We start from the raw sequence: 27,282 nt of genomic DNA, 5'->3' as shown, positions 1-27,282 counted from the left end.
AGACTAGGGGGTCGACAGAGGGGAAGCTGGCCGGGGCTCAGTTTTACAAGTGAGAGGATGCTGGTAAGAAGGGGAGCTGCAGCTAGGAAAAGGAAGATGCTAAATACCCCCGCTCCCTGTCCAAACCCGGCAAGGCAAGGCAAGCCGCGCTGCGTCAGGCAGGGTGGCAGCAGAGGTTTGCTCGATGTAGAGCAGCGCCCGCAGCTGAAGCTACGTGCCTTAAAAAAATCCGCTTCTGCTGGGCGGCCCCTGCAGACGGGTGCCCCCTGCCCGAGCACTGAGCAGGGCCCAGCTCCCCCTCCCGCTCAGCGCTGATGCCGCCGCCCACCCTGCAGTCACAGCTGAGACGGATCAGGCCGGCGGGACTCGTGGCCCGGGAGCGGGCCGAGCCGAGCCGAGCGGCTGCAGGCGAGTCACTGCTACACCCTTTCCTGTGCTGCCCGTCTCCGCTCCGCACCAGCGAGCGGGACAGGAGCCGCGCGCCGCCAGGCGAGCAGCAGGGGGGTCGGGACACGCTGGGCCGCTCCCTCCCCGCGCCTCGCGGGCACCCCGCTCCCCCCTTCGTATCCCTGCTGCCCCTCGCGGGTCTGGGGCAGCACCAGGCTGCTCTCCGGGCCCCGGCTCGGCGGACCCACCGCGCTCCCGCCCCGCACTGCCGGCTCCCTCCATGGCGCGCCGCGGCCCCTTTAACACATGGAAGAAGGCAGGGATTCCTCTCCGGGAGCCTTGTGACGCCAACAGTTGTGCGTTCTAATTGCTAGGGAGACGGCGGGGCGGGGCGGGGCGCTCAGAGAGAGCACGACTTCAAGGGGGCGGGTCCGCCCCACCCTTTCCCTGCGCGCGGGGGAGGAGCGGATTCTAGTCGCGCACGCGCAGTCTCCCGGGGTCCAGACGGGGAGGGTCACGAGTCAGCTGCGGCGTTTGCTGCTGTTCCGCGGCGGAGGGGCGGGATCCGCAGCCAGCCGCCCCGCTGCCCTTTGCTGGGCTCAGCCGTTGGCTGCAGCTCCGGGCCCCCTGGGCGGCCTCGTCCTGGGCACAGGGTGTGTCAGCGTCTATTGCCGTGAGCGGCGTGATGGGCCCCTCCCTGTCGCTGTAGAGCCCAGCCGCTGGGCCGACTGCACCGCGCCGTGCACGGGGGTGTAGGCGGTGGAGGATGCGTCTCCTCCTTTCCCCGGCGTGGGCAGGGCCGAGGCGAGCTCCCGTTTGTGAAACCGGTTCCCCACCCCGCTGTCTCACGGCGCCTGCCCCACCGTGCTTCCGCCCAGGAGCCAACGATGTGGTGCTTAGGCCAGTAAAGCGCCTTAGCCTGGTCTGTCAGAGGCGCTGGATTGCTGTCACCTGTTGTTCGCCGCCCTCGGCCTGGCTGGGGCAGCGTCTGCTGCTGTACAAGTGTCTGTGACCAGAGCCCGCACTTGTACAAGTTGTGGCCTTCGCGGCAGCCCTGCCCTGCCCTGCCCGGCGTTTCGGGGAGGGTCGGAATTAGTGAGCTGGGGAAGGGTGTGCCTGGGGAAGTTACTCGTTGGGTTTCTGTCCGTTGGAGCCACACGTCTCCAATATTTTACATTTTGAAAGGTACGAGCCTAGTGTTATACAATCTCAATAGTAAATATTCGAGCCTCATGAGATCCAGATGGGGGCGGTTGTTTTAAGATGCACGAGGGTGTCTGAAAACAGTTCAGTACGACACAGTGTTCTGTAATCTGGACTCAGGCGAACATGGCAGGTAACACTGAGCAGATGGACTTTCACTTCAGTTTACACTAACTCTGTTTCTTAAAAGGGCTTTGGTTTGTCAAATTTGAAAATAAAAAATGACAAGAATTCTAGTCTGCCACAGGATGTCATGCTACAGGTGGTGACTAGGGGGAGATGTTGAATAATCTTTTGTCCCTGTTCCTAAGAGACTAAAATGACTAAGACTGTTTTCTTTAACCATCTAAACTCATCTGGGGTGGAACTCCCCAGAAGTCAATAGGGTTATGCCTCTAAGGGTGAGTTTGGTCATGAGGTTTTGCAAGATGTTTTGGGGTGTGAGGTGCAGATTGCTGTCCTACAGAGCTCTGCTGAGGCTGGCATTGTTGGGTAAGGCTGTTAAGCTTCCTTGGGTGTGGGCAACAGTGCAGTTTGTGCTGTTCTCTTGCAATCCCTTGCAGTCTCTGGGAAGACTGCCTAATTGTTGCTCTCCTGGTGAGTGTTTAGTTGGCAAAAGCTGAAGGAGAGGCAGATGCCATGCTGATTGAGTGGAGTGGGAATGCTGCCTCAAAGGGAGTGTATTACAATCTTACAACTACAGCTGGTTGAAAAAGGAAACTTGTCTCAAATGTTCTTTTGAAATTTTTAGACTGGGGGCGGGGGAGAAGGGAGCAAATTTTGTAGATGTTTTCAACCAGCTCTACTTACTCCTTTTAGAGGAAGGATGCTCCAATGGTTAGAACTCTAGCCAGAGTTCTGGGAGATCCCCATTCAATTCCTTACTCTGCCACACATTTTTGTTTGATCCTGGGCAAGTCACTTGGGTCCAGATTTTTAAAGGTATTCAGGATCTAAGGGTTCATCTCCACAACCCATGGCAGTGAGTCTCAGAGCCTGGGTTGACAAACTGGGGCCTGCACTACCATACTAAAAATAGCTGTGTGGAGGTTGGGGGGGGAGGGGGAACACACCAGATGTTCTGATTTTTATAGGGACAGCCCTGATAGTTGGTGCTTTGTATTCTATAGGTGCCTATTGTCCCCCACCCACATCTTGATTTTTTCACACTTGCAATCTGGTCACCCTAGGTGGGGGTAAGGCTGGAGCGCCATAGGGTTCAGTGCCTGAGCCTACCTCTACACAGCTATTTTTAGTGCCATCACATGAGCTTAAATATTTTGGTCCTGGGATTTGAGACTTGCTGCCTCTTGCTGTGTAGCCATACCCTCTGTCAGTTGCAATGCAGACTGGAGCCTCTAAAAATCAGTGCCTTATATTTTTGTCTCATTTCTTCTGTAAAATAGGGCTAATAACACTTCCTTTGTTTCCTTTGAGTGTTGAGGATAAATGCAATAAAGACTGTGAGGAGTTCAGAGACTGGTGATAGGGGCCATATAAGAAAACTCCAGAGAACTCCCTTCATAGACAGGCTATCATTTTCTGTTTCTCCCACACTAACATAATAACCCCCCAGCATACTATAATTGGAACTGACTGCATGATGTTGAACTCTTGGAACACACACATACTCTGTCTCTCTCAAATGTTATATTTTAAAGAATAGATTAGAAAGAGAAGTAAATTACGTTTATCGTATCTATATGTACATTTAGTGTGCTTAATTCTCTGTATGTACAGGGAGCACTTAGGCACCAAACAGTCTACCCGAGGAGCTGCCTCTGGGTGTTGGTGGCTGATTACCTAACAGACTCTTTCCAGACTGTTGGATTACTGAATTGTATTGTGGACTCTTCAGTATTATGAGGAAAGCATATTTTTGGACTAGGAAGGTAATATTTTGTCTGTCAGTTTGGTGGGTGTCCTTTTGAGGTTTAAGCTGTAAATCTATATTCAGTCATTTTAAAGAAGCAACTCTTCTCCCTCCTGAACTAAATGGGTCCTTTGAAGATGTTATGCAAATCTTTGGCATGATACCTCATTACTCTTTTGCCAATCTATATAGAATGGGTGGGTCACAATGTTAATTTGTTACATAATATACACATTTGTATGCACTATGGCTACTTCTTTTGCAAGTGTGAAATACCGTTTACAGTGGCGTTGTTATGATATACTATCACAACAATGGCAAGTATCATTAGAAATCTTTCCTAATCCAATAGTTTTGCTACTTGCAGTTTATGGAGATTAAGGTTTAGTCTACACTAGAAAAGATTTACTGGTGTAACTAATGTAGATGCAGTTTCTACTAGCAGAAATGTGCTTTTGTTTGTATAGTTTATACCAGCTCCCTGAATAAAATAAGTGGTAGGGGCAAAATACCTTTTTGCTGCATAAACTTGCTGCATAACTGCATCTACATTAGAGCTTTTTGCTGGTATAACAACCTCTCCCCCAACTCATACTATCATACTGGCAAAAGTTTCTAGGGTAGACCTGTCCTATTAAATGTTGTATTTGTTTGATGGGCCTTCACACAACTCAGCATTCTTATACGGAAGAAGGTACTCCTTCTGCCTTGATTGGAGACTCAATATCAATGAGGGATTTTCTCACCAGTCATGTTTCTCTGTAGGTCACTGATCCCAATCTGACTGAGTTGCTGTCATCGTACACCAGTTAATTGATCTGAATGATGGCTTCTGAAAAATGGCTTATTTTTGCTCATTTTTCACATAGCAGAGATTCAGTGGCTGTGTGTCTCTTGCACAGACAGCCAGATAAATAGCCACATCAGAGATTCAGAAGTGAGCAGTTTCAAAAATGCAGTTGGATATTTACCAGGAGCTGTAGCTGCTAATTCAAAAGATGTCCAAGATGTATCCTACTAATGCTTGACTGTCCATCACAGTCATTCTTTGTATAGGTATTGAGTTGTAGCATTGATTACACAACATGCATTGTCAGGGCACAGCTATGCCTTGAAGTCCATGCCTGATCACACCACTTGCTCTGCAGAAAGCGTTATTAAACACCAAACACTTCACTCATGTCTGTGTACCATTTGCAATTAGTTTTCATTTAAAAGCCTTTAGCTTCTGCTGTAAAAAGATTTTACAGCCCTTTCTGATGAATGAGAATTGAAACATGGGCACACTATTTGTCTACATTGACTTGTTGCCACAAAGGAGCAACTTCAGCTACCTCCAGTCAATGGAGCTGTGAGATTTTTGCATTACCTTTTTTAGTATGGCAACCTATACAAGTGATGTCAAAATTAATACAGTAAGTATATTTATTATGTCCAGACTACTCAGTTGACTGTTAAGTAATTCCTTACAGAGCATATCAGATAAGGCTAGATTTAATGACCTATTGTCCCCACTAGTTTGTGGTATTCCAGGACCTCTCCTAATAGACCACCACCCTTTGCTGAGTGGGCAATTCCCCATCACCACCAAGGTCCTAATAAGACATCCACACACACACACTAGGTCCACGTCAAGGAATCCCAGCTCCTGGATTCAAGTGATCACATCAGAATCTTACTGATTTTTTCAAAATGAAAGCTAAGCCCACTAGCTCTCATGGTTGTGAAGAAAATCTTGAAAAGATGACCCAAACGTAACTAATGCCTGGATGATGCATTGTTCCAGGTGGCATGGAACAGCAGCACTCAGCGGAATGAACAGGACCATCATCGCTGGCATGTTAACTCCAAGACTCATGGCAGCGGAAGATTCCACCAACAGCACCCAAGGAGAGGACTTATGTGGCAGGAGGAGAGAGTAGCAGGCAGCCCAGCCTACCCACGCAGATACCCCAGCAGCTGGGGTGTAAGTATTCTGAAACTGTCCTGCTACCCCGCCTCTCGAAGGAAGAGAGGAGGCCCCATGATGCTACCTTTGCCTTCTGGGAAGTTGTGGGCATCCTTAGCCTCTGTCATTCCAAGTGTGAGAGGAGCCATGGGGGGAACCTCTCTGTAGGCCAAGTTCATGTATGGGAGTGAACCTGTAAGCAGGCATTGGCTTTATAGCAGGGCCTGGCTTTTGCTCATAGCCTGACTTTGGCTTAGACCTGGGGCCTTGTACCAGGCCCCATGCTTCAGGCTCTCTTTCTGCTACAGTCTATTCTTTCTGTAACCCTCAGCCAGAGTCGTCAGTCACATTGGTAAAATAGTCTCCAAGAATATGTTTCAGGTTTGCTTCCTTAAGAAGTTAATCTGATTTTTGGATCAAGTATCAACTACCTGAGTCTATAAATGGATTACACTTTTGACTTCTTGGCAGCAGCCGTTACATATTCTGTGTTCAAAAATTACTCTCAGCAATAGATACACCAAAACCAGGCAGTGTAAAATCTGGAGTGAAAAGACCCCTCTTCCCACTAATTTATCAAGAAATAGATGATGTCACAGGTCTTTAACTGTGTGAGTAAAGTGCTATGCCAAGCCTCAATAAAATATACTTAATTCCAGTGCATTATTTTCTCCAACATAGGTGTTAAATCATCTAAGATGAATTGTGCAGTGTGACATACAACTCCTGTTAGGGAAATTAATCTGGCTTCATGAATGTTACAAACCAGGACTTCATTTTCACTCTACACAGTTGTTGTTTAAATTATTGTGATTCCACCTTGCTTAAACTAAGGGCCTTCTGCAGTAAATTCATACCTTAAGTTGGAAAAGTTGCCTTTCACTGTAAGCATTGCGAGGCTACTGGAATGTGAATTGCTTTTGAGAATTCCTGATTAACTGGTCTGTCTACCTTCTGAAGAGCTGGAACCTGAGTCTGATCTTGCCACACTAGTGTAAAACCGGAGTTTGTTCATTCATTTGAAATCACTGAAGTTATGCTAGTATAAGATCCACCAGCAGGACCTTGAACTATAGCATCATCAGATATTAGAAGATAAGTTTCCGGGAGTTCTTTACAGGATCTCACAAACCCTAACCACAGAACAATTTATTTCCTACTGATGGGTTATAGGGTGAACAAGTATTTGGGAGTACTATCTTGCAGCCTCAAGAAATTCTAAAGGAGCCCTTCCTCTCATAGTGACTAGGTCACAGAAAGGAAGGAAACGCTTGACTTGGAATATCAGATTGCTCTTCCATTTTGGAGCATACAGCATATTGTCCCCTATGGTGACAAGGGGCTATGCTGTTAGAGGGAAATCAGAGTTGCACAATGCTTTAAGAGGGTGGTGGGCTAGATCTCAGACCCTTTTGGGAGGAGGAAGTGGCATGGCTGAAGACCTAAATCTGCTTGTTTTCAGTGTCCCAACAGGACAATAAAACTATAGTCTCAATCTTGCAAACCTTCTACATGTGGAACTTGCAATGATGTCTATGGACGTTCTGCATGCAGAGCGCTTACAGAATACTCCATAACGTGTTATCTCCTCTGGTTTGATTCAGATAAAAAAATTGTAAGTGACCACTAAGACTGAGACTGTGGTCTCAACTCACAATAGCACAAAGGAAAATTTACAGTTAGAGGCTGAAACAACTTGGAAACAGCTGCCACTGTAAATACACACAATTAAACTTAGTAATATGTGGGTACCTCCATCAATTAAACATGCTCCACAATGTTGTTTTTGCAAAGTATTTATTAAAAAACTAAAGTAAATATGGCAACAAAACAAATAGCAAATGACATGACACTGGCCATAAAGCTTTCACTATATTATTCTAATCAGTCTCTTACAATATCACTAATCAAGTATGTCTCCAGGGGAAGCCACATGTAAACAACGTGAATGCACTTCTCTATGACCAACTCCTAGCTGTTTGAGAACTATTAGGTATGCACCTCTTGCTTTATTGGTATCTGATCCAGGGCCCTTGTGCAATGTTCTGGGTCCACTCAACTTTCAACAGAGAATGAGAGCAGAAGATGCTCAAAACTTTGCAGGATCAGGCTTGGCTCATTTTTAAAGCCACAGAAAATGATCCAACATCACTTAAAAAAAAAAAATAGTAGGGAATCAGAGCAGCAAGCGAACCAACCCTTTGAGTCACAGTAACTCCTCGCCTGAAGCATTTGTTTTTTTCTCTTGATCTTTTTACAAAGCCCATCAGGGACAGTAAGTCAAGAGGTGTCTGTTTTCTCCGATAACTCCCCTAAAGGGAAATTTTGGGTGCACTTCAAAGAGAAAAACAGACCCTCATGTCTATTAAAACTGTATGTCTAATGGAAGCTTTTTTAAAAAGTAGTAAAAAAAAACCCCCCAAAACCTTCAAAAATTATTCAAGAATTTAAAACACCCTCTTTCAGTTCAGATGAGTGATAGGACCCACATGCTCATCTTGTCAGGTTAGCCATGACTTAAAACCCAAAGAGTTGTTACAAAATGTTGGCTAATTAGGAATCCTAATATATAGGAAGACATAATTGAATGCCATTTTTAAAAATATCCTTAAGAATGTAAAGCACTATGCCCAGACAACCCCATGTTTCACTAACTACAAAGATATAATCAGGGACAGCACGTAGAAATTGTCACATTGATGCCAAGGTTTCCATTGTCCGCAAAAAGATGTGCTATAGCTGTATCGAAAACTAGACAGTCACTGTTCATGATGGCGGCAGCCACCCCATCGTGAATGGAGCGGGGCGTTGCCTCCCAAGTCAGCCTCCGACGGTTACCATTCAGTTCCAGTCGGTATGCAAAGTTCTCGGCTTGTTTGCGAGTGCCAATGAGCAACACAATAGCAAAAAACTGTTGGTGACCCTCATACTTTTCCTGTTTCTCCAACACCAGCATGAAGTGATGGCCAAAGCAAGACTGCATCATGACCCAGTCAACTGCTCCGGGAAGGTTAATGTCCGTGGCGAGAAAGACTATGTCTTCTCCCTGAAGGGTGGTAATGCTTTTGTGGGCGTGCATGAGGTGGGACATCACGGCTTCCAAAGATCCCTGCCATTTACAGGAGGCCCCAGGACATGGACAGGAATAGGGACGGTATTCACAGATGTCTTCATGCTCTGGCTTTTCTGTATGGTGGAGTGTCAGGGAACAGCCTGTAGTGGCATACTAGAGGGAGACAAAATACAGGCCATCAAGATATGTGCATCCAGCTGTTCTATATGTTATATAGCTCTCAGTTGTGAACTGCAAAACACAACAGCGGCAAGAGCCTGCATTTCATTCTAAATTTTACATTCTGTATTTTTAAGTGCTCTGGATTCACAGCTAAGCTTTATTTTACCCCTAAATGGATTCCTGCTTCACATGCTTTTAAATGAGAATTGCAAGCATGTAGATAAACACAGGTATTCTATTAGAACATGCTTTTAGACCATCTAGCATTAATAGCATTTGTATCACATTCAATGAAAGATTTTATTTAATTTAAATATTTGCAGTCTCACTCTGTGACTGAATGACAATCAAAGGGAATGAAACTGACTATTTTCACCATACGAGTAAGGTGACAGCCTATGTATCAGATTTTGTTTAAAGCTCTGTGTTTTAATAGTCTCTGAACAACACAGGTAAGGACACGTATTTATTTGTTTTAAACCAAATAGTGCACCTTTTACATTCTTAGAGCAAATTCAACATTCCTCAAACAAAGCACATATTTCTCTACCCTCATACACCAATAGTCCCTTAATGGAAAAGCTTTCCCCCTTCATCCCAGCCACTGAATATCACCATTGGCACAGCTGTGAGACAAGCTGGGGCACTTTCTACACTGACAGCAATAAGCCCTCCATAATTTTTACATCTACAATTTAAGAGAAAATGGATTAAGCAAGAGTTTTCACTCACACTATGGCTAAAGAATAAAGATGTCTCAGATAGGAGTCTAACAGGAGAGTCAAACTTCTTTTCTCAACCTTACCCTGTATCTTTTTAATGCACTGATTTATTTACATAGTCATCTTATTTTCAGTCGCTATTTAGGGATCAGTCCAAAAACAACCACCAGCAAATAAGCTGAGTCACTATGCTGAGATACCCAGTATGTTATATTTTAAGTTTCTATGCAACACAGTTAGGAAATGTCAAGTGACAGTTCTTACAGCAAGCAGTACTTGGCATTTATGTAAGGGCCTCATGGAAAGTGCATCATGGAGTTTCCTTTTTTGTATACATCTAGTGTTCCACGGATGTATTGACGTGTTTTTTGTTTTGTTTTTTAATTGTGTGTGTGTGTGTGTAGGGGAAAGAGAAAAATATATTTGGCTGTGCAGTAAGAACTTTAGAAATCATACATTCAAAGACAAATGGTCTGAGGAATTTTGCATAAGGAATAGAAATAGCTGACCAGGGATCAAGGAAGATTCACAGTAGACAAGATTAAAGCTGACTTGCAAAAGTTTTGTTTGTGTTTTTAAATTGGATTTGTGCTCTTTGTTTATACATTGTACAAAGAAGGCCCTACAGGTTTTGTTTTTTTTTTGGTTAGCAATATCAGGAATGTCAAGTTTTGATGGAGAACCTTAGATGTTTGTTAGAAGATCTCACATGTTCTTAGAGGATGGGGGAGTTGAATCTTTAATACAATACCCTTTACTGAAAATGTTTGTTAATCACTGGAGTTAAGAGGTGATACCAAAACAAAGTTTTCTGTAACTGACTGAAAACCCCTTTCAACTTCAATTATCTGAATTCTTGTGCTAGCACAATGTTACTAAAGCTATACCTTCACTGACGGAGGAAAATTCACCACCATCAAATTGACTTCTCTGGATCGACTGAGCGGTCAGTGAAGACCCGCTCAGTCGATCCAGAAATCGACATATTAAGACGACCTCCTCAAGTAGCATAGTGCTGCATTGACGGGAACACAGTTCCTGATGGCGCAGTGCAGTGAAGATGGCGCGCAGAACAGAAGCAGAGAAGTCGATGGGAGTTACGCAAGTTTTTTGCGTAGCTTGCGTAATTCCAGTCGACTGCTGCCAAATCTCGGAGGTAAGCGAAGACAAGCCCTAATTCTCCAGTTATCATACTCTTTTCAAGGGCAGACAAGATCTACATTTCTGATGTCAAATTAAGTATGTTTTGTTTGTTTTTGGAAGGTGGAACCTCTTCAGCCTTTACATACTATAAAACAGCAAGAAAAACAGGGCACATCCCCAATTTTTTTTTAAATCGTCCTTTGCAAGTCCTTTAAGCCTGAGCAGTCAGGCCAAGGCTATTTTACCTAGCTTACACTATATTTCAGCTGGCAGCCCTCCACAACATTGGGAACTAGGGAGTATCACATCTGTGTGTGTAGTGCTACCTTCAAATGTGTAGAAGCTTGAACATATTTCTGTTAGACACAGATGTCAACTGTACTAATAAGTTTAGTCATCTTTGCAACATACCCATTCACAGCTGTTTAGTCACTGAAAAAAAGATATGGTCCCTTTCCCAAGGAATGGGACAGAGAACTAAGATACCAGCTGAGGTGTAAGAATGACAAACAATGTTTGGAAAGAAGCTGAATTAACAATAAAAATAGCCACAAGCCTGGAGAGAAAGTTTCTGATGATACCAACAAGTAAACAAAGGGTTGTTTCATAATAATTATCTGACCAATTAAAAAAAAAAAAAGGTTAAAGGTTAAATGCAATTCTCCCAAATGTTTAAAAAATAAACAGCTAAGTCAGAACAAGCACAAAGAATTTCAGTTCCAAGGGTTAAACACCTGAGAAACAAGGGCTTGGATTCAATTTCATCTCAGTTATTATACCTGTTATGCTGCTAACGTGACACTGTAGTACAGTGGAAGAAGACTAGCATACAGACTCTTGTTTTAGATATCACTAAAGAGTTAACATGAAGCTCTGCATTTACTGTATCTGCCTCCTCCCCCTACTGTTTAATCCTCTAAGAGATTTGGTTAGGTAACATTTGCCCGGTGAGCTCAACCACCATGACAGTAGAAAGAACGTCACAGGGTGCAGCCACAAGCGAGGCCAGATGCTGCAATTTGTCAGGATTGCTGCACCGCTGTCTGCGCGTGCATGCACACAACAGCCAATTGTTCCAGACACACAGTGATAGATACAGGCAGACGTGAAACAAGTCGAAGTCTTAAGCCTAAGCATTCTTCCCAGGAAAAGATTTCTAGTCTGATTGCTGTTCCTGGTGAAAATAAGTCTTTACATTAGTGACATTTTTGGAAGTTAATACAAAACAGAATGCAAGATAGAACTGAAATTCAGTGATATTGTGCTCATGGCACAGAAAAGGCAGTATTTTAGAGAGAGACCACCGAAGGGGCAGTGATTTTTGTTAGAAGAGCCATCACTGTAAGTACTTTGCATTTCTTTTTGAAAGCACAGCCTATCCCTTACCATGTTTTTTAAAAACAAATTTGAACAGCCCCCAAATGCTGCCCTTTGTTGCTGGAAAGCTGTTCTCATGGCATAACACCCTCTTATTTAGCATTTAATGACTGTTCCTCAAAGGGTTAAATGGGAGTTTCCTTATAGATGTTCAGTATGTGAAAAGTGTGAACTCTCTTGGCGTGGCTGAGCCATGCCCAAAATTATATGGTGTGAGAGTGCTGCTTTAGCTTCTGACATCATCCCTGCCACATGCAGCCTAGATCTAGATTTAGAAGCCCAACCCACACCGATATTTTTCTCACCAGCGGTGAGTAAAAGTCTGTTAAATAGAGGGTCACAGCCCTAAAACCAAACAGCCTCCTGTATGCTCCAGTTCCTTCCATTTGTTAGAAGGCTTCCTCGGTTAGAAGCAGCTAGGTCCAGCACCTTTCACAAACTCAGCTTCTTTAGCAAAGCTGCATTTTCTGATGTCACTGGAGTAGGCTGAGGCCAAACCACTTTATATAATGTTGAGAAAGCAGCTTCACTTAGAACAATCAACCTCTATTCAGCACCGTTCAAATAGAGCAAACAGTGCAGAGGTGCTCCATACATGATAGCATGGATGTCTACAACATAAAAAACAAAACACGAGAACAATAAAATGTAGTAGCAGAAGGGTGAATATTGGGAAAATAAACATCCATCAGGAAAAGATAGAGAATGAAAGCAGAATTGAAAATATTAATAAAAATGTAGAATCATTATCTACTGCTTTCACAGCCTGGGGTCCTGCAAGCCTTAGAAGAGCCTGTTGTGCCTCAGAATTAGAAAGCATAATGTTGGACTTTTTTAGATCTTGGGCAAATATAATAAGTAATTCGAATTAGAATCATAATGTGTATGGGCAGAAGAGACCACCCTATCACCTAGTCCAGTGGTTCCCAAGCTGTGACCCAGGGGCCAAAAGTGGCTCACTAGGGCTTTCAAAGGGGCCACTGCTCCCCTCCTGCTGGCTGCAGAAGGGAGCCGCTGCCTAAGGACCCAGGCGGTGCACGTTGCTGCGGAGCTAAAAGACCAGTGCAGGCTCTTTGCTGCAGCCCAGGGGATGGGAGATCAGTGTTTCCCTCTCCCTGGCTGTAGCAGGGAGCACAGCAAAGTTCTCCGCCTAGGTCCATTGGCACTGGGGTCCCTGCTGCAGCCAGAGAGAGGGGAGATCAGCCAGGGGGACAGGAGAGCCTCCTTGCTGAACGCCTTCCATCTGGCTGTGGGGAGGAAGCGGGGGTGGGGGAGGAGAACTGCTGGCAGAGACGGGTGGCCCTTCAGGGTAGTAAATATTATATCTGGCCCTTGAGCCAAAAAGGTTGGGAACCACTGCCCTACTCTGACCTCCTGTATATCACAGGCCACCAACACCACCCTAGACTCAGACTAACTCTATCAACTGAAATTACTATTATAGTCCGCAGGAGCCTAACTTATTACGTGCCACAGTGAGAGAATAGGAAGGACTGACATGCACCATTGCCTGAGACACCTGCAACGGCAGTAAAATGATTGTGACATATACTTAGATAATCTTGCAAGTGACGCACACCCACATGCTGCAGAGGAAGGCAAAAAACCACTAAAGTCACTGCCAATCTGTACATCAGGGGTAAATTCTGTCCTGACCCCACTCATATATGTTAATCAGTTAGACCCTGAGCAAGAACCAGCCAACACTTAGAGAGAGAATGCTCTCTTACCTTTCCAGTTTTGGAAGATATAAGGTTTGATGTCACAGGACACCAAATCAATGCTAGACACTGGGTAGAGGGTAAATAATATACAGCACATAAATATGAAATGCCAAACACCTGGCATGATGTTTACCTGATCAAGAATGCTGTCATTCTACCTCCCTGTGTGGTGTGTCTGTGTGTGTTTGTGTATGGACAATTAAAATAAGGGACTCATCTGTCTGCCAATGAAAGATGAATTTTTCTATGTAGGCTAACAGTCATATAGTTTGCCTTGTTTGTGGTTGCGTGTAAACTTTTGATAAGGTTGTGAGGTAACAGTGAAACATAGGATAAAATTCAAACTTTTTTCTCAAGTCAAAATTTATTTACATAATACTGAGTTTGTCAGGCTCTATTGTAATTAGTGCACTTGTCTTTAGAGGGCTTAGAAACATCTAATCACCTGGTGGTAGAGTTGGCTGAATGGTCAGATCTGCCACTGGCATGTTTCTTGAAGTGACATCTCTATAACTAAGGTACCTGTGGTCTAAATTCAAAGTGCTGAGCACTACAGTTCCCAATGATGTTGGGAAATGTGGGTTTAAGGCCCCTGAAAAAATTCAAGCCACTTACTTCTCTGAGACTCCTGAAATATATGCCATAACGAGAAATATAGAAATCTGACTATTTTCTTAATTTTCAAAATATATTCTTAAATCAAATTACTCACATCATTAAGAACCCATTTATGCGGCAATGGGGGTAAAGCCCTAAAACATTTTAGATAAAGCCCTCGGCACATTTTATGTAGTTGCCCATCAGCAAGTATGCTACAAATGTATAGACAATAACAAGACATTCCCCACAGTGGAGTCCTCAAAGCTAACACGAGGGGACTAATTTTATGGCGGTGTAAATCTGAAGCAAATTCTACTGTAAACTAAAACATAAGCAGGAAGTATCACGAATTTAAAACTGAAGAGGAGTGCAGTTGTGCACAGGGTTATGTCATTTCCATGGCCACAGCAATAATCACTCAAGCATGCATGGATGGCTCTGTTTGTGAAGTACCATTCTGAAAGATACTATAATGCTAAAATATTGCAGAAGACACAAACATTGGCTGACATACTCTGTAATTATATGAAACCTCTGTAGCTTTGTAGCTCAAAGTAAACAGTAGTATTTAAAACTCCAATTACTTCACTGCAAATTTTTGAATAAGTAGTTAATCTAAAAAGCACATTCTATCACACAGTCAGGTAAGCCAAATTGCCAAGTTTCAGCTTCCTAAGCAACTGAACTGCTGCAATCTCACACAAGTACTGCATAATTAATTAGATTTTAATAGCCTTTCATACAGCTGTGAGTTCACAAGGTTTATTTTCTCTAATCTACAGTGCCCTTACAAAGTCACCTGAGACCACGTGAGAAATTAAACTAAATCCACATAAAAAACCCTCACTGACTAAATAGCACTTTTTACAGCTAACCATTTCCATTTTATATTTATTTAAAAGAGGAAAGAAAGCAAGATGATACTTTAGCATGTCTTTATGAGGATTTTGAGTCAGATGATGTGTAGTTCAAGTTGAAAAGAGTGCCTATAGCATTCAATAAGTATTTTAAAATTTCAATGACTTAACACTTATCTCCTTTAGGACTAACTTCTTTCATAATCTCCATAAGAAGCAAATAGATGATAATTATAATATTTAAAAAAAGCCTATGTAGCCCAGATGGGAACAGACCATAACCACATGACCCTACTGCTACAAACCTTGTCCTTCCTTACCCTACCCCCTCCCTACTCTTCTAGGCAGGGACACTTGGCCTGCTGTTTCTCTCTGTTGCACACTTTGGGGCACTGTAAAAACAATAAGTAGATACTTTCTAAGCATGGAAGACAAATACCAGTGAAAAATACCTGTTAATTTCACTTTGCTGCTGTTTGGGAGAAGTATGTGCAGCTGCAGCAGCATAGAAATTACTCCATGGTAAGAGAGACCCACATAAAAAGAGAGGATGGGAGAAAGGTAGAGTAGCAGAGATTCTTACTACTTTCCAACAGCTTCCAGGAAGTAATATTTCCCATTTAGCTGACTTCAGCAGTTAGAGGCTGATGCAAAGGATGGAACACCTATGCAAAGTGTGGGAACTTCAGTCTGGGAAAATCCCAGCACTCTCCCCATTCTTCAACAGTTAGGGAAGATGGAGTGGCAACTAACTACTTTACCTTTCATATCTACCCCCTGCAAGCTCTTCAGGCCCTGTACTAACTGGTGCATATATATGTCAGTGACCCAATTCTAGGTTTCCTTTGGGCTTCACTGGGAGATTTGGATGCATAAAGAAATGCAGGATCAGGTCCCAGCCTATTTCACACAGGCAACTGAACTATCAGCTTTAACAGCTTTCAGTCACCCAGGCCACATTTGAACTCATAAGCCAGAGATGAAAAGCTCCAAATCCCATCACCAAGTAAGTCTCTGAGCTATGGAGTCCCCATGGCTTTTTTCAATTATTCCAACTTCCAATCTAAACTACTTCCCTCCTTTTTTCTCAGTCAGTGTTAATGGTGTCAGAGCAGCTCTGCAGGTCAGAACATAGCAAGCAAGACAGGTAGTTAATTGCAAAGGTAATATGGGAAGGATTTTGGAAAACTGTTTCCTCAACTGCAACAGAAGTAAAGGCTTCAAAATACAAATTTAAGCTTTGTAATTAACCTTGTGCTCTCTACACCTCCACAAATGTTTCAAGTAAGGACTGAACATTTTAAATATGTGGACTCAAATCACTGTAGCTGGGGTCCTTCCCATATTTATACTGAGACAGCACTTAAACTATTAGATTGGAACTTTCTGTGAATTGAATTGCCTTGCACTGGCATTGAAGATCAACTGTGGATCTGCTGGGACCCATTGCCCAGAAATAGACCAAAATGAAATCTAGAGACAGTTCTAGAAAAGAGGGAAGGATATAAGTTGCCAATAGAGAATAAGATGATTTCCACTTGTTTTCGTCCACTCCTCATATTACATTGTCTCTGTCTCAAAATTAGTAGGTGTTTGCAGGAAAGTTTTTAAATTAAACTATTAAAGTTCACCTACTTATTTTTCCAATTACTCTATCCCAAGCAAGATAACTGAGCTCTTAAAAGTGCACTGCAAAATGAGGTGGCGTGGGGAAGGCTGTGTGTGTGCATGTGAATTTTCTTTCTTCTTTATGCTTAAAGAAAACTAACCAGACATTTTTTGTGCCTTGTTTACATTAGTCAGTCAGGGTATGTCTGTGCTGAGAACCTCTGGCCAAGTGCAGAACTGTTAGGTATATGACAGATATACCAAAGAAGAGAAACTTGACTCAGAAAGAGATGGGGTGCTTTTTATTTAGATTATTTATATTTTGTTAGGTTTTATTGGTTATACCTTTTTATTTAAAGAACATGAAAGAAAAGAACTGTGTTAAAGAATCAACAAGTCCATCCTTTGTTTTATTCTATAAAGTAAACTGGTTAAATGTATTTGCTTTGCTAAAAAAACAAACCCCAAAACACACATACTATAAAAACAGAGAAAACAGCTTGTTTAAAGGAAAGCCTGAGTATATAGAGCTTTCTTCACTAAAGCTTGTAATCACATATCAGTGTTTCCTACCACTAGCAGTGGGGCTAGGAGATATGTAAATAAGAGTTTTTGAGCTTGGGGGAAAAAAGCCTATCCTTTCAATTAAGGTCTCAGAAAGCTTTCCATGCCCTTTTCTGAGTCATCCAAGATGCCTTCCAACAACAGAAGATGTGACATTTCCAATATTTAACACCCACAGTCACACACCCCTTTCAGGCCTCCTTCAATAATCATAAAGCAGCAATAAATAAATAAAAGCATAAGTCCAACCTGGCAAAGACTACTGTCAGACAGGTTTTCAGCCTAAATGGATCTCTAGTCAATTTCAATACAACACAAACTGTAATATTCTAATCAGAAAAGCTGCTTTAGGGGTGATGCATTGATTTTTTTGTTGAGGGCAACTAGGAAATATTAACGGTCACAGATAAGATTAAAACAGGACACTTTAAAAAATGAAAACTAAGTAGGCAAGCATATCTGAAAAGATTGCATAGAACGTTTTGTTCTTTTTAAGCCAAGAATGCATCACAGCTGGGCATCTGACTCTCTGAACTTCTTCCTATATTGGATTTAAAAAGAAAAGCTGTGTTTTAGTTCTACATTCCATGTTATTACAATCATGAGATTCTCATTCAAAAACTGAACAGAGAAACATGAATCCCTATGTTCTTAAAAACTCAAACCACCTACACTCATCCCTCGTCCTATGATCTAGTTCGCAAGCTAGATGTGTCCTGATCAAGGATTGAGTTTAAAATGTTGCAGGAAGTGGTACTGATGATTCATTCAAAAGGTGTCATTCTTCCCTCTCAGTCAGTAATGAATCTGCAGGTTGTTAGGGGGCATGATAGTGCTATGGACTGGGTTTGAGAGGTGAACCACCATAAATATCCCATGGTATCCTTCATAAGAGTACAGATCTGAACAATGGTGTTCTGTCCAACTTGGGTCATTATGTTCTGCCTGCTTACATCATCAGGCATTCTCTCTCACATCTTGTCATGAACAGTTGCATTCAACAGCATTTGATATCAAAACCACTATTGGCTTCCGCCATTATTGTATTGTTGAGAGGCTTAGTCGTCTGTCAGGTGCTTTGAGGCATTATGAAAGTGTAAAGAGTTAAGGATTTCTAACTAAAGTTTTAAGGTCTGAATTAGAATTGCATCTCCATAACATCTATTGGAAAAGATATAGACTTCAGAACAATTCACTAAGTTTTTAAAAGGAAACAATTTTAAAAATGCAACAGGATTTAAATATTTAATCTGCCTACATGAAAAACTGCAAAGTTCAGAACTAAATCTAAAGGGGTCAACTTTAAACTGTCAAATAATCGGTGACAAGACAGTATGCCTTCCCCCTCTCTCTGAAGAAGGGCTGCAGAAAACTGGCTGAAGAGATGTGATGGATGCCCCATTCCCATAGCTTCATTATGTACTAAAATACCTAGCAAAATATTTCTAGCTTCATAACTGTAGGCTGACTGTGCCAAATAGTAAGGACAAGAGAGACATTTGGCATTGGATTTACTGCAAACTAGAACTAGTCAACCTTTTTTTTTTTAATTTCAGTGAAATTCATATAATGCTGATGATGTCACTCCACGCTGGAAATCTGCTGAAGCAGGTATCTGCCCTATGGAGTGTCAGGTAAGTGCCTTCTTTTTAGTACAGTGCATGTTCTGTTTGTAAAGCTTTAAAAGATATCCTTACAAACTGAAGACTTAGCAGAGCGATATGTTCACTGTACTACAAGGGGCATTTACCTGACTCTTCACAAGTGCTGCAGTGGAGTTCCATGGTGAAAATTATTTCACCTCCTTAGTGTACACTGGCATATTGCACGGAGCACTGGCCAGAGATCCACAACTTCAGGGGCCTTGAAAGAAAGAAAAGCTCACAGTAAATATTATTTAAGTTGAAAAACAACAAACTACCAAACTCCCTTACAAACTGCCAAATAAACCTACCATTATTTATTTTTTATTAATCTCAGAAAAATCCTGGAAATTGCCCTGTAACTGCAAACCATAATATTTCTATGTCTTGCTAGCAATGAAATTTAATGTTAACTCACTTAATCAGCACTTACACTATAGTTCAGTTACCATACCTCTTACGCATCAATCTCCTCTTGGCAATTTAAAATCATCCTTGCAGGAAATCCAACAATAGTCATGTTTATTACAACCTTAGATTGCCAAATAATGCAGTTGGCTGAGACAGTCACACAACCAAATACTCACACATTCTTGTTTCTGCCATGGATTCACAGGGTCTAGTCTTTGCCCTCTAGCCTATGACCAGTCCCTTGGGAGTGACCTTTTAGCATACTGTACCCCAAGGGGTCACACAATTCCACAGAGACAGGCCCATGGCCTCCAAGACTGGGTATTCCTCTCTCTCCATGGCTCCCTGTAACAAGCCAGACCCTTGCAGGAGGCTTGTGCCCTTTGGGCACAACGGTCTCAATGAGCATTTCCAGTGACATGGGCAGCCTTTTCTAAACAAGGTAACAATTTATTAGTCACTTGGAACACAGAATCTGAATGTCCTTAGGTTAGCAAAGAGAGAGAAAAGTTAAGCCATAATCAGGCTCTCTCTCTCTAGCCCTTTGTCCACCAAGGTGAGAGCCACTGTCTGCCTGTTCCAGAAGCCAACCCTTTAACCCCTGCTTTTCCCATTTCAGTTCTTTGCTCTCAGTCTGGAGTCTGCTCAACTTCCCCACTGAGAGGTGGTGAGAAAACCTCCTTCCTCTTGGTCACTGTTTCCTAGGTGTTAATGTTCTGGCCCCAGAGGTTTCCCATTGTCTTTTTTGGAGTCTGCATTAACAGGGGTTGCTTTCAGCAGGTTCCAGCCAGTTCCTCAACAACCCTATTCATTGCCTGGCCCAGACAGCAAGGCAACACCCACACCTCACGTCCTGTGCTATCCCATGAGCAAACTTAACTCTTTTTCCTCCTCTGAGTAGCAATGCATAGTACACATGAGTTTCACAAAAATATTACAGAAAGTCCCAACTTCATCAGCTCCTCCAGCTGGTTAATAGCTTTTTGGAATTGATTGGCAAGATATTGGCCAAGAGAGGGGTCACAAGGCTGGCTGAAAGACTTCTCAGCACAAGGCAACTTTTATGCTGCAGCATGTAATGTTCTGGCGACATCCTCTCAATGTTCCCAACCAGGATTTAAGAACACCCTAAGAGATAGTGATAATGGAATCCACCTCCCGTTTTACACTGAACCCAGTGCAGAGGTTGAACAAGAGTTAGTGAGTTTCCACCCAGCATTTACTTAACTCTGTCCTACAGTGAAAACATCATCAGTAACACCTATTTGTGTTCCTTGCTATCAAGTCCCAGGTTCTTGCCTAAAGGAGCTCTCACTTTTTTTTAGGGGGTTGGGAAGGGGAGACACCTTTGATTGGACACATTCTGCATTAGAACTTATTCCAAATGTTAGGAAATATGTACCAATTTTTTCCACATACTCTTGTTTTTTTAAGCTTGTGCAGCACAATGAGTAAGAATTCCAGGTAAGAATAAAAAGTTTAAAAAAAACCAGATGATGAGACACTAAGAACTGAGGAAGCTTTTCAGTCAATAATGCGTGCCGGGTAAATATTACTCCTGGAACTCTGCTGTTGGCTGACAGCGTCATGTGATCCTGCAAACAAAACTACAGAACCCTCAATAGCAGCAGAGCATGAAAATAAATACTTAAAAAGGAATATGTAAAACAAACTGGAGTTTTAAAGGACAAGCCTCAGTTTGGAAAATTAAGACTAAACAAAAATACTCTTAGCTGTAGAACACAGGACATACACAGGGTGGAAAGTGAGCAACCATCATGGCCTGCTGTCACTTTTTCCAGCCAGAAGGAAGATACTGTTTTCACTATAAGCATCAACTCCGGTCAAGACACTAGATTGTTTTATTCCATTGTGTTAATCTATTCCATGTTATGTTATATTCCCTATTGCTCCAATCTTTCAAGTAGATGTGACAGTATGAACTCTTGAGCTTGTGTGAAATCTAACTACAGAATGTGGGCTTGTTTGTAAAAATCAAATTCTTTTAGGTGTACCAAGAATCTGGGTATTATACCTTGTATACTTGTTTCCATGAGGAAATATTTTAAGATATATTTCACATAATCTACTTTCAATGAACAGCTACCCCAAAGAAAATCAATGTTCTTAAATTCAAATGAAACTTTTCTAAATATTCTTTGTGGCATATTGTGGCTGGAACCATGATCAACACTTTATTTAAAAGGACACTGCCAATTTGAAATCTAATCAATTACAGAAGTGAGTGAATAGTTTCAGTTACTACATCTGTCCCTGATTTCCTTGGTCTATCACATTTCCTATTTTTTAAAATATATTTTTCTGCCCTTTGTTACTGCAAGACAGACCCACCCAAATTACAGAGGACCATGCCAGGGGAAAGATATGAAATTGATTAACTACCCAAAGTGCTGTCTATAGGCATAAAGTAAGCAAACTGAAAAAGAGAGGACAGATTTTTTCACTAATTTCTCAGAATTATAATAATGTTCTAAACAATAGGTAAAAACTATTCGGTCATCGTGACTTAAAATATATCGTATCCCTCTTAGTCACCAAATCACAGGCCTACTTACATAAACCCAAACCACTACTTCTTTCCAGTGATTTAACTGGAGATGGGCATTTGTCCTACAAAAGAAGCAGTATATTGCATGAAGAATAATGCAGTGGAATGGTATAAACCCTCTGTAATGTGAAAGAGGTCTCTGCAAGAATCTAAGTGTGTGAGATACTACTTTTAAAAATTAGATGCTTATGTAATTTTAATGGTTGATTTTTAAAGAAGCCTTAATTGTGTCTTTATGCATAATGCCACTGTGCAGCTGAGCTATCAAATAGGATTAAGGCAAGACAGCAGCACTAACTTGTAAACGGGTATGCAGAAGAGCCAGTTGTGGGGATCTTTAAGACAAAGAACAATCGGATATATATTCTTTGTACTCTTAATGCTCATCCTCTCCTTCCCCCCCAAACAAAGGAACTGTGCTCCTGGCAGGAGGTGATAGTCTGTTAACAAGACTGGGAGGCAGCCCCACCTGTGTTTCTGCTTGAATGGGGTGAACACTGGGTTACTGGGGTTCCTCGGCTCCTACTGATTTGGGGAGCTACTCGTGCTTCTTCTGGGAAAGGGAGCAGGTATTTGTTTAGAAGCCATATAAATAACTAGGGCAGGAGCCTACAGTCCCTTTCGTAGGGCTGCGAGGTGGAGAATGTCCCTGTTAACTGCAACCTGGAAAGGAGACGCGAAACTTTCACGGTCTCGCCTCTTTGCAAAAATCGGTGTCATCTCAGGAGTTGAGATGGCAGGTCCCCTGCTTAGCAGTAAGCCGGGGGAAAAGGCTCCCTATTGGCGCTCTTGGAGGAGCCTTTGCTGTGTGGCTCTACAGAAGTGACAGCACGCAGCTGAACAGTGGCACAGGGAGTTGAGCTCCATCCAGTCACCCCCCGGGACCGGGACAGCCGAAGCAGGCGAGGGGCTGGGAGGATGCTCTTACCTTGCAGGGGAAAAGGACAGCCGAGGCCACTTTCTCCATGGCCAGGTTCCTGATGCTCGGGGTCAGGGATCCCCTGCACGTGGGGCAGCAGCTCAGTTTCTGCCGGCATTGATTGCACACCAGATGCCCGGCTTGGCACTGCAGGATCGGCGGCAGCACATAGTCGAAGCAGACGGGGCACTCGAAGAGCGAGGTCAGCTCGTGGTGCTGAGGCGAGACCGGCCCGCCGCCGCCGCCGCCTCCTCCGGGGCCTGAGATCACAACGGCCGCGGCGGGTAGCGCGGAGGAGCCGGGGCCGGCGGCCGAGATGGTGGCGGCGGCAGCGGGGGCAGCAGCGGGGGACGGGGCGTGCTGCTGCTTGCCGCAGGGTTTGTTAGCGCTGGGGCCGGCGGAGGACGGGCGGCTCATCGCGGTCCGAACCAACCATCGAAGTGCGGACACTCGGGTGGCCACTCACCGAAAGCCGGCGGGACCCGCGCCGGCACCGGGGCCGCTCTCGGGAGCGGGCCGGCGCTGGCGGCTGAGGAGGCGCGGAGGGTCCACAGTGTAGCCGCTTTCCGGAGAGAGAGGCCCGGGTAGCGCTCGAGGGGGACCCCGCCAGCCGCCGCGCTTCCCGGGCCGAGCGCGCCACGCGCCGATCCTCCCTCAACCCAGCCCGCCCCGCCGCGCCGCCTGGTGCCCGCCCGCCCGCTGCAACACTGATCTGACGCAAGAGAGCGAGCCAGCGAGCGAGGCAGGAAGGAAGGGGCTGGGTGCAGCGCCGGAGCTCGCTCCCCGGCGGGCTCTGCTGCTCCCAGTCCCCGCCGGCCGGCACCTACTGAGCATGCCCCAGCCACCCGGGCGAGCGGCCGCTCAGCTGCTATCCTACGCCCGCCTAGTCCGCTCCGCTGTCGGCTCGGCCCGGGGAAGTGAGAGGCGCCGGGGGCGGGCGGGCGGGGGAGCGAGCCGAGGCGCTGGGGACCTGGGGTAGGAATAGCCCGAGCAGAAGAGGAAGGCATTTGCTGACACTCCAGTGGGGGCGGCCGCCTGGCCACACTGGTGGCGTGTGTGACGTGTAGGAGCGGAGCGGAGCCCCCTACCGCAGGCCGGGGGTGGTGGGGCGAGGGCCGCCTCTGCTGCCCTCGTCTCCAGGGGACCGCGTGGCTGCTAACGTGGCTGGCGCAATCCAGCGGGAGAAGCGGCACCGACAGCGCAGCAGGCGCTGAGTTGGCACCGAGGGCGGGGAGCGGATCTATGGTGCCTCCATCACCGTAGCGTTTGACGGGAGTGAAGAGGGGCTGGGGGCTGCCAGGCGGGCGATGTGCATGGGGAGGGTGACTAATTGCGATAGACGGCGGCAGGCAGAGCTGCCGTGTCTGTGCACCGGATCGCACAGATGTGGGAGTTGGTTAGTCTAAACAACGTCCTGTGGCTGCGGGAGTAAGGATACACCCAGGGCTTGGCGACGAGTCTGCCCGCCTCTTCGGACTCACGGCAGGCGGTGGGGTGCACTTAGTCCAACAGCAAATATTTTTCATGTCACCACCCCCCCCGTTTTGCGCCGAAACACGTATGTTGTTGATTTGACACACCAGGTCATGTGCGTGAGAGAGAGAGACTGATCCTGATAAGGGGCGCAGGTTGTGGGAAACCTAATTTATTTGTAGGTGAAATGTGGCTGTTTGCAGGTCAACAGAGCCACTCCGGTGTGACTCATCAACTGGGGGCTTGATGTAAAATCCACGGCCCATTGCTTTGCTGACGTGCACTCTGCATACATACATGGGGGCGGAGGGTAATGGTCACATGCACTTTCCTTTAAGAGATGATGACTGTGTGGCGTTTGGCTTTAGACACAACAAATCCTACAAATTGGCAGGGGGTTAGACTGGATGACCCTTGTGGTTCCTTCTACCACTATGATTCTATAGTTACTGGAATTTCAAGGGGGAGGGCAAACTGGCTCTGAAACAATTATATAGTGTGGGTGCTGCAAGCTGTTGAACAAAACTGTAAACTCTGTATATAATGGAAACCACTTCAAGCCAAGGAGTGCTGTTGCACCCCTAGTTCCAGCACCCTTGGGGGCAAATGGAGTAAAGGCATCCACCCTAATATTGGATTATTGGTGGTGTGCACCGTAGTACATATAACACACCGTGAACATTTAAATTAATCTCAAATCATGTTACACAAGTCTTTCACAAATAGTAATCACAGCAGATATTATAACTTTGCATGAACACATGAAATAATCACTTCAAAAATTCCTTTGGAAGATTTAAGATCATGTAAAATTCTAAGTGCTTTTGCAATATTTTCTGTCGTCAACATCAGAGATGCAAAGGTTAGAAACCCTAGTTTTGCAAACACTAAAGCACATAGGTAATTTTGAAACTAGTTACCTGACTAAAATTATGCACATGGCTAAGTGCTTGCAGGATTAGCACCAAAGCAAATGTAATTAACTATTATCCAGTGGTTCTTTGTTTATTTCTACAGGTGAGATGAAAGCTGGAAGACTGCTTGCTTTGTCCAACCAGGGAGCATACAACCACCTGACTCTGACATTACTGAATCTGCATTAAAGAATATTGCCTAATGAAATTACTCGTATTTTATTTGATTGTATCTTGTTTACGCAACATCCTTTCAGAGCATATCTTCTTTCATTTCAGTGGGATCAGAGGATCCTATTGTTACCCTGGAACTCTGGGTAAAGACCTAAAAGCACTTAGCCACAGTAATACTGAGAAGGATGAAATGCATCTTGGGCGCTTTTTAGAAACTGACTGATTTTTCTGGATTGTCTCAGTATTTCCCTGTATACAAGCTAAGGCTCTGATGCCATTATTTCAACAACTGCAAATTCCTGCATGCCCCTGTATACGTTTAGCCATTGCAACTACTGTACACCAATTGGTTCTCTAAGCCACAATTCAGCAAGAGCTACCTTAAAAGCCTCTTATTATATTCTCTCATTAACAATGTAATGCATCACCTGATAATGAACAAGTCTGTTATAGTCCAGTTCTAGAGGTCAATAGCTGCAGTTTCTGGAAGGATAGAAAAAGAATAGACTTGTATTATCTGCAGTGCCAAACCTGAATGAAAATTGCAGTATAGTGTTGACTGTCTTTTCTGAGCATTCATAAGATCTTGTGACACCAGTAGAAAAATATAGTAGTCACCTCTGTGATTTTGGTGCTTGAAATAGGTTTGTATTAAATCCATTCTCAGGAGTGGATGCAGCAAAAAGTGCCAGCATGTATGTATGAACAAATACAAAAAATACACCAAATGAGGGTGTAAGGCAAAGTAACCCAAACTTCAATGGGATTGCTCATGTGTAAACATAAACAGGATTGTTTATATAGGTAAGTGTTTGCAGGCTTGGGGCCTGTTTTATGAAATCTAAAAAGAATTAATGACAAAAAGATGTTTGGTGGTGGCAGTGGGGTGTTTTGTTGTTTTAGTTTACAACTAATACCCTCCTGTAGTGCATGAGAATGAGAAAGTTAAACTGATTTGGCTGCTTTCATTGTCCAAATTAAGTGAAGTTAGAAAATCAATTTTGATATTTTCAAAATCCCTTCTGTTTTAATAATATTATAGAAGTAAGGAAGCATTGCTTTTGAGGGGAAAAATAACTTTACAGTTCCTCTTTAAAATCTGAGTGAAATAGAGGAGAAACAGGAACATTTGATTTATAGTTTGTAAAGAGTCAAACTTAAGCATGTATCTGTTTGTTTGTCTTTTTTTTTTTTTGTTCAGTGACCCTCCATGTGCAGAGGTTAAAAACAAAGGCCAAACTACTTCCTGTGTCCAAGTGCACATGTTGAGCATAACCCATCAGAATGACCAGTTAGTTCTGAAGGAATGGTGTAACTTGGGTGCATTTCCTCATCAGCAAAATGAGTGAGTTTTACATACACAGACTGGTTTCCAAAGAGGAGTTGTAATTTGACTCTGAGTTTCCCTGTGCATACCTCATGCTTATATGCTTTTTGTTGTTGTTGTTTTTGTTAGACCTACAGTGTAATGGTATAATTAGCAAGGTTGCTATGGTATGTGCAACTGCATGACTCATTCTTGACTCTAGCCTAGGGGTGGCCAACCAGTCAGAGATGAAGAGCCAAAACATAGCTATAGATACTGCAAAGAGCCAATTCACACTGATCCCTCAATTTTGGCAGCAGCTTGTCAGTTTCACAAAATCACAATATAATTGATATGAAGAATATGTCTTTGGCATTAGTATATGCATTTCTAGTGTCAGTTCAGCACTTTACAACTTTGTTAAAGCATTTTAGTCAACTATTCAATAATGCATAATTCAGTAATACATTGTGAAAAGAGTTTGCATTTCATCTGACTTCCATTAACAATGTCATAGGTGAAAATAATTATAAATTATAAAACTCTCATTTAAACAGTATCAGCAAGAGAAATAAAGGGCAGTCAGCACAGAAAGTTCAGAAACTGAACTGCTTCAAGTAAAATAACTGGAG

The 27,282-nt window shown here is 43.6% G+C and overlaps 2 protein-coding genes and 1 long non-coding RNA gene across 4 annotated transcripts in view; 1 reads left to right on the top strand and 2 right to left on the bottom strand.

The window, feature by feature from the left end:
* ERICH6 (glutamate rich 6) overlaps nt 1-754 on the bottom strand; it is a 33,243-nt gene extending 32,489 nt beyond the window's left edge. The window contains exons 1-2 of the mRNA XM_067551833.1: nt 600-754; nt 426-449 (exon numbers count right to left, since the gene is read on the bottom strand). Coding sequence (XP_067407934.1) covers nt 426-449; nt 600-669 — 94 coding nt within the window. The 5' untranslated portion in view covers nt 670-754. The remainder of the gene's footprint in view (nt 1-425; nt 450-599) is intronic.
* Nucleotides 755-1,344: 590 nt separating this feature from the next.
* On the top strand, nt 1,345-25,356 carry LOC137155749 (uncharacterized). Of its 2 annotated transcripts, XR_010920607.1 has the most exons (4): nt 1,345-1,572; nt 5,250-5,429; nt 18,798-18,875; nt 25,274-25,356. It is a non-coding gene; the product is annotated as an uncharacterized lncRNA (long non-coding RNA). The 2 variants fall into 2 exon arrangements; XR_010920606.1 differs by lacking the exons at nt 18,798-18,875; nt 25,274-25,356 and having other exon boundaries at nt 5,250-6,978.
* SIAH2 (siah E3 ubiquitin protein ligase 2) lies at nt 7,192-23,694 on the bottom strand. The gene is made up of 2 exons (XM_067551959.1): nt 22,793-23,694; nt 7,192-8,637 (listed from the first exon to the last, which is right to left on the bottom strand). Exons 1-2 carry the CDS (start codon nt 23,198-23,200, stop codon nt 8,080-8,082), a joined length of 966 nt encoding a protein of 321 aa, XP_067408060.1. The 5' UTR covers nt 23,201-23,694; the 3' UTR covers nt 7,192-8,079.
* Nucleotides 25,357-27,282: the final 1,926 nt, after the last annotated feature.

Source organism: Emydura macquarii, unplaced genomic scaffold (genome assembly GCF_026122565.2).
Source record: "Emydura macquarii macquarii isolate MOO-44397 ecotype Brisbane River unplaced genomic scaffold, CSIRO-AGI_Emac_v2 contig_18, whole genome shotgun sequence".
Classification (NCBI taxonomy): Eukaryota; Metazoa; Chordata; order Testudines; family Chelidae; genus Emydura; species Emydura macquarii.
The sequence above is the reverse complement of the archived record's forward strand: the minus strand, read 5'-3'. Positions and strand labels throughout refer to the sequence as shown.

Coding starts and splice junctions, on each gene's coding strand:
- SIAH2 (XM_067551959.1), bottom strand. CDS start 23,200: ATGAGCCGCCCGTCCTCCGCCGGCCCCAGCGCTAACAAACCCTGCGGC. Junction 8,638..22,792: donor CTGTCCTTTTCCCCTGCAAG/GTAAGAGCATCC, acceptor GTCTCCCTCTAG/TATGCCACTACAGGCTGTTC.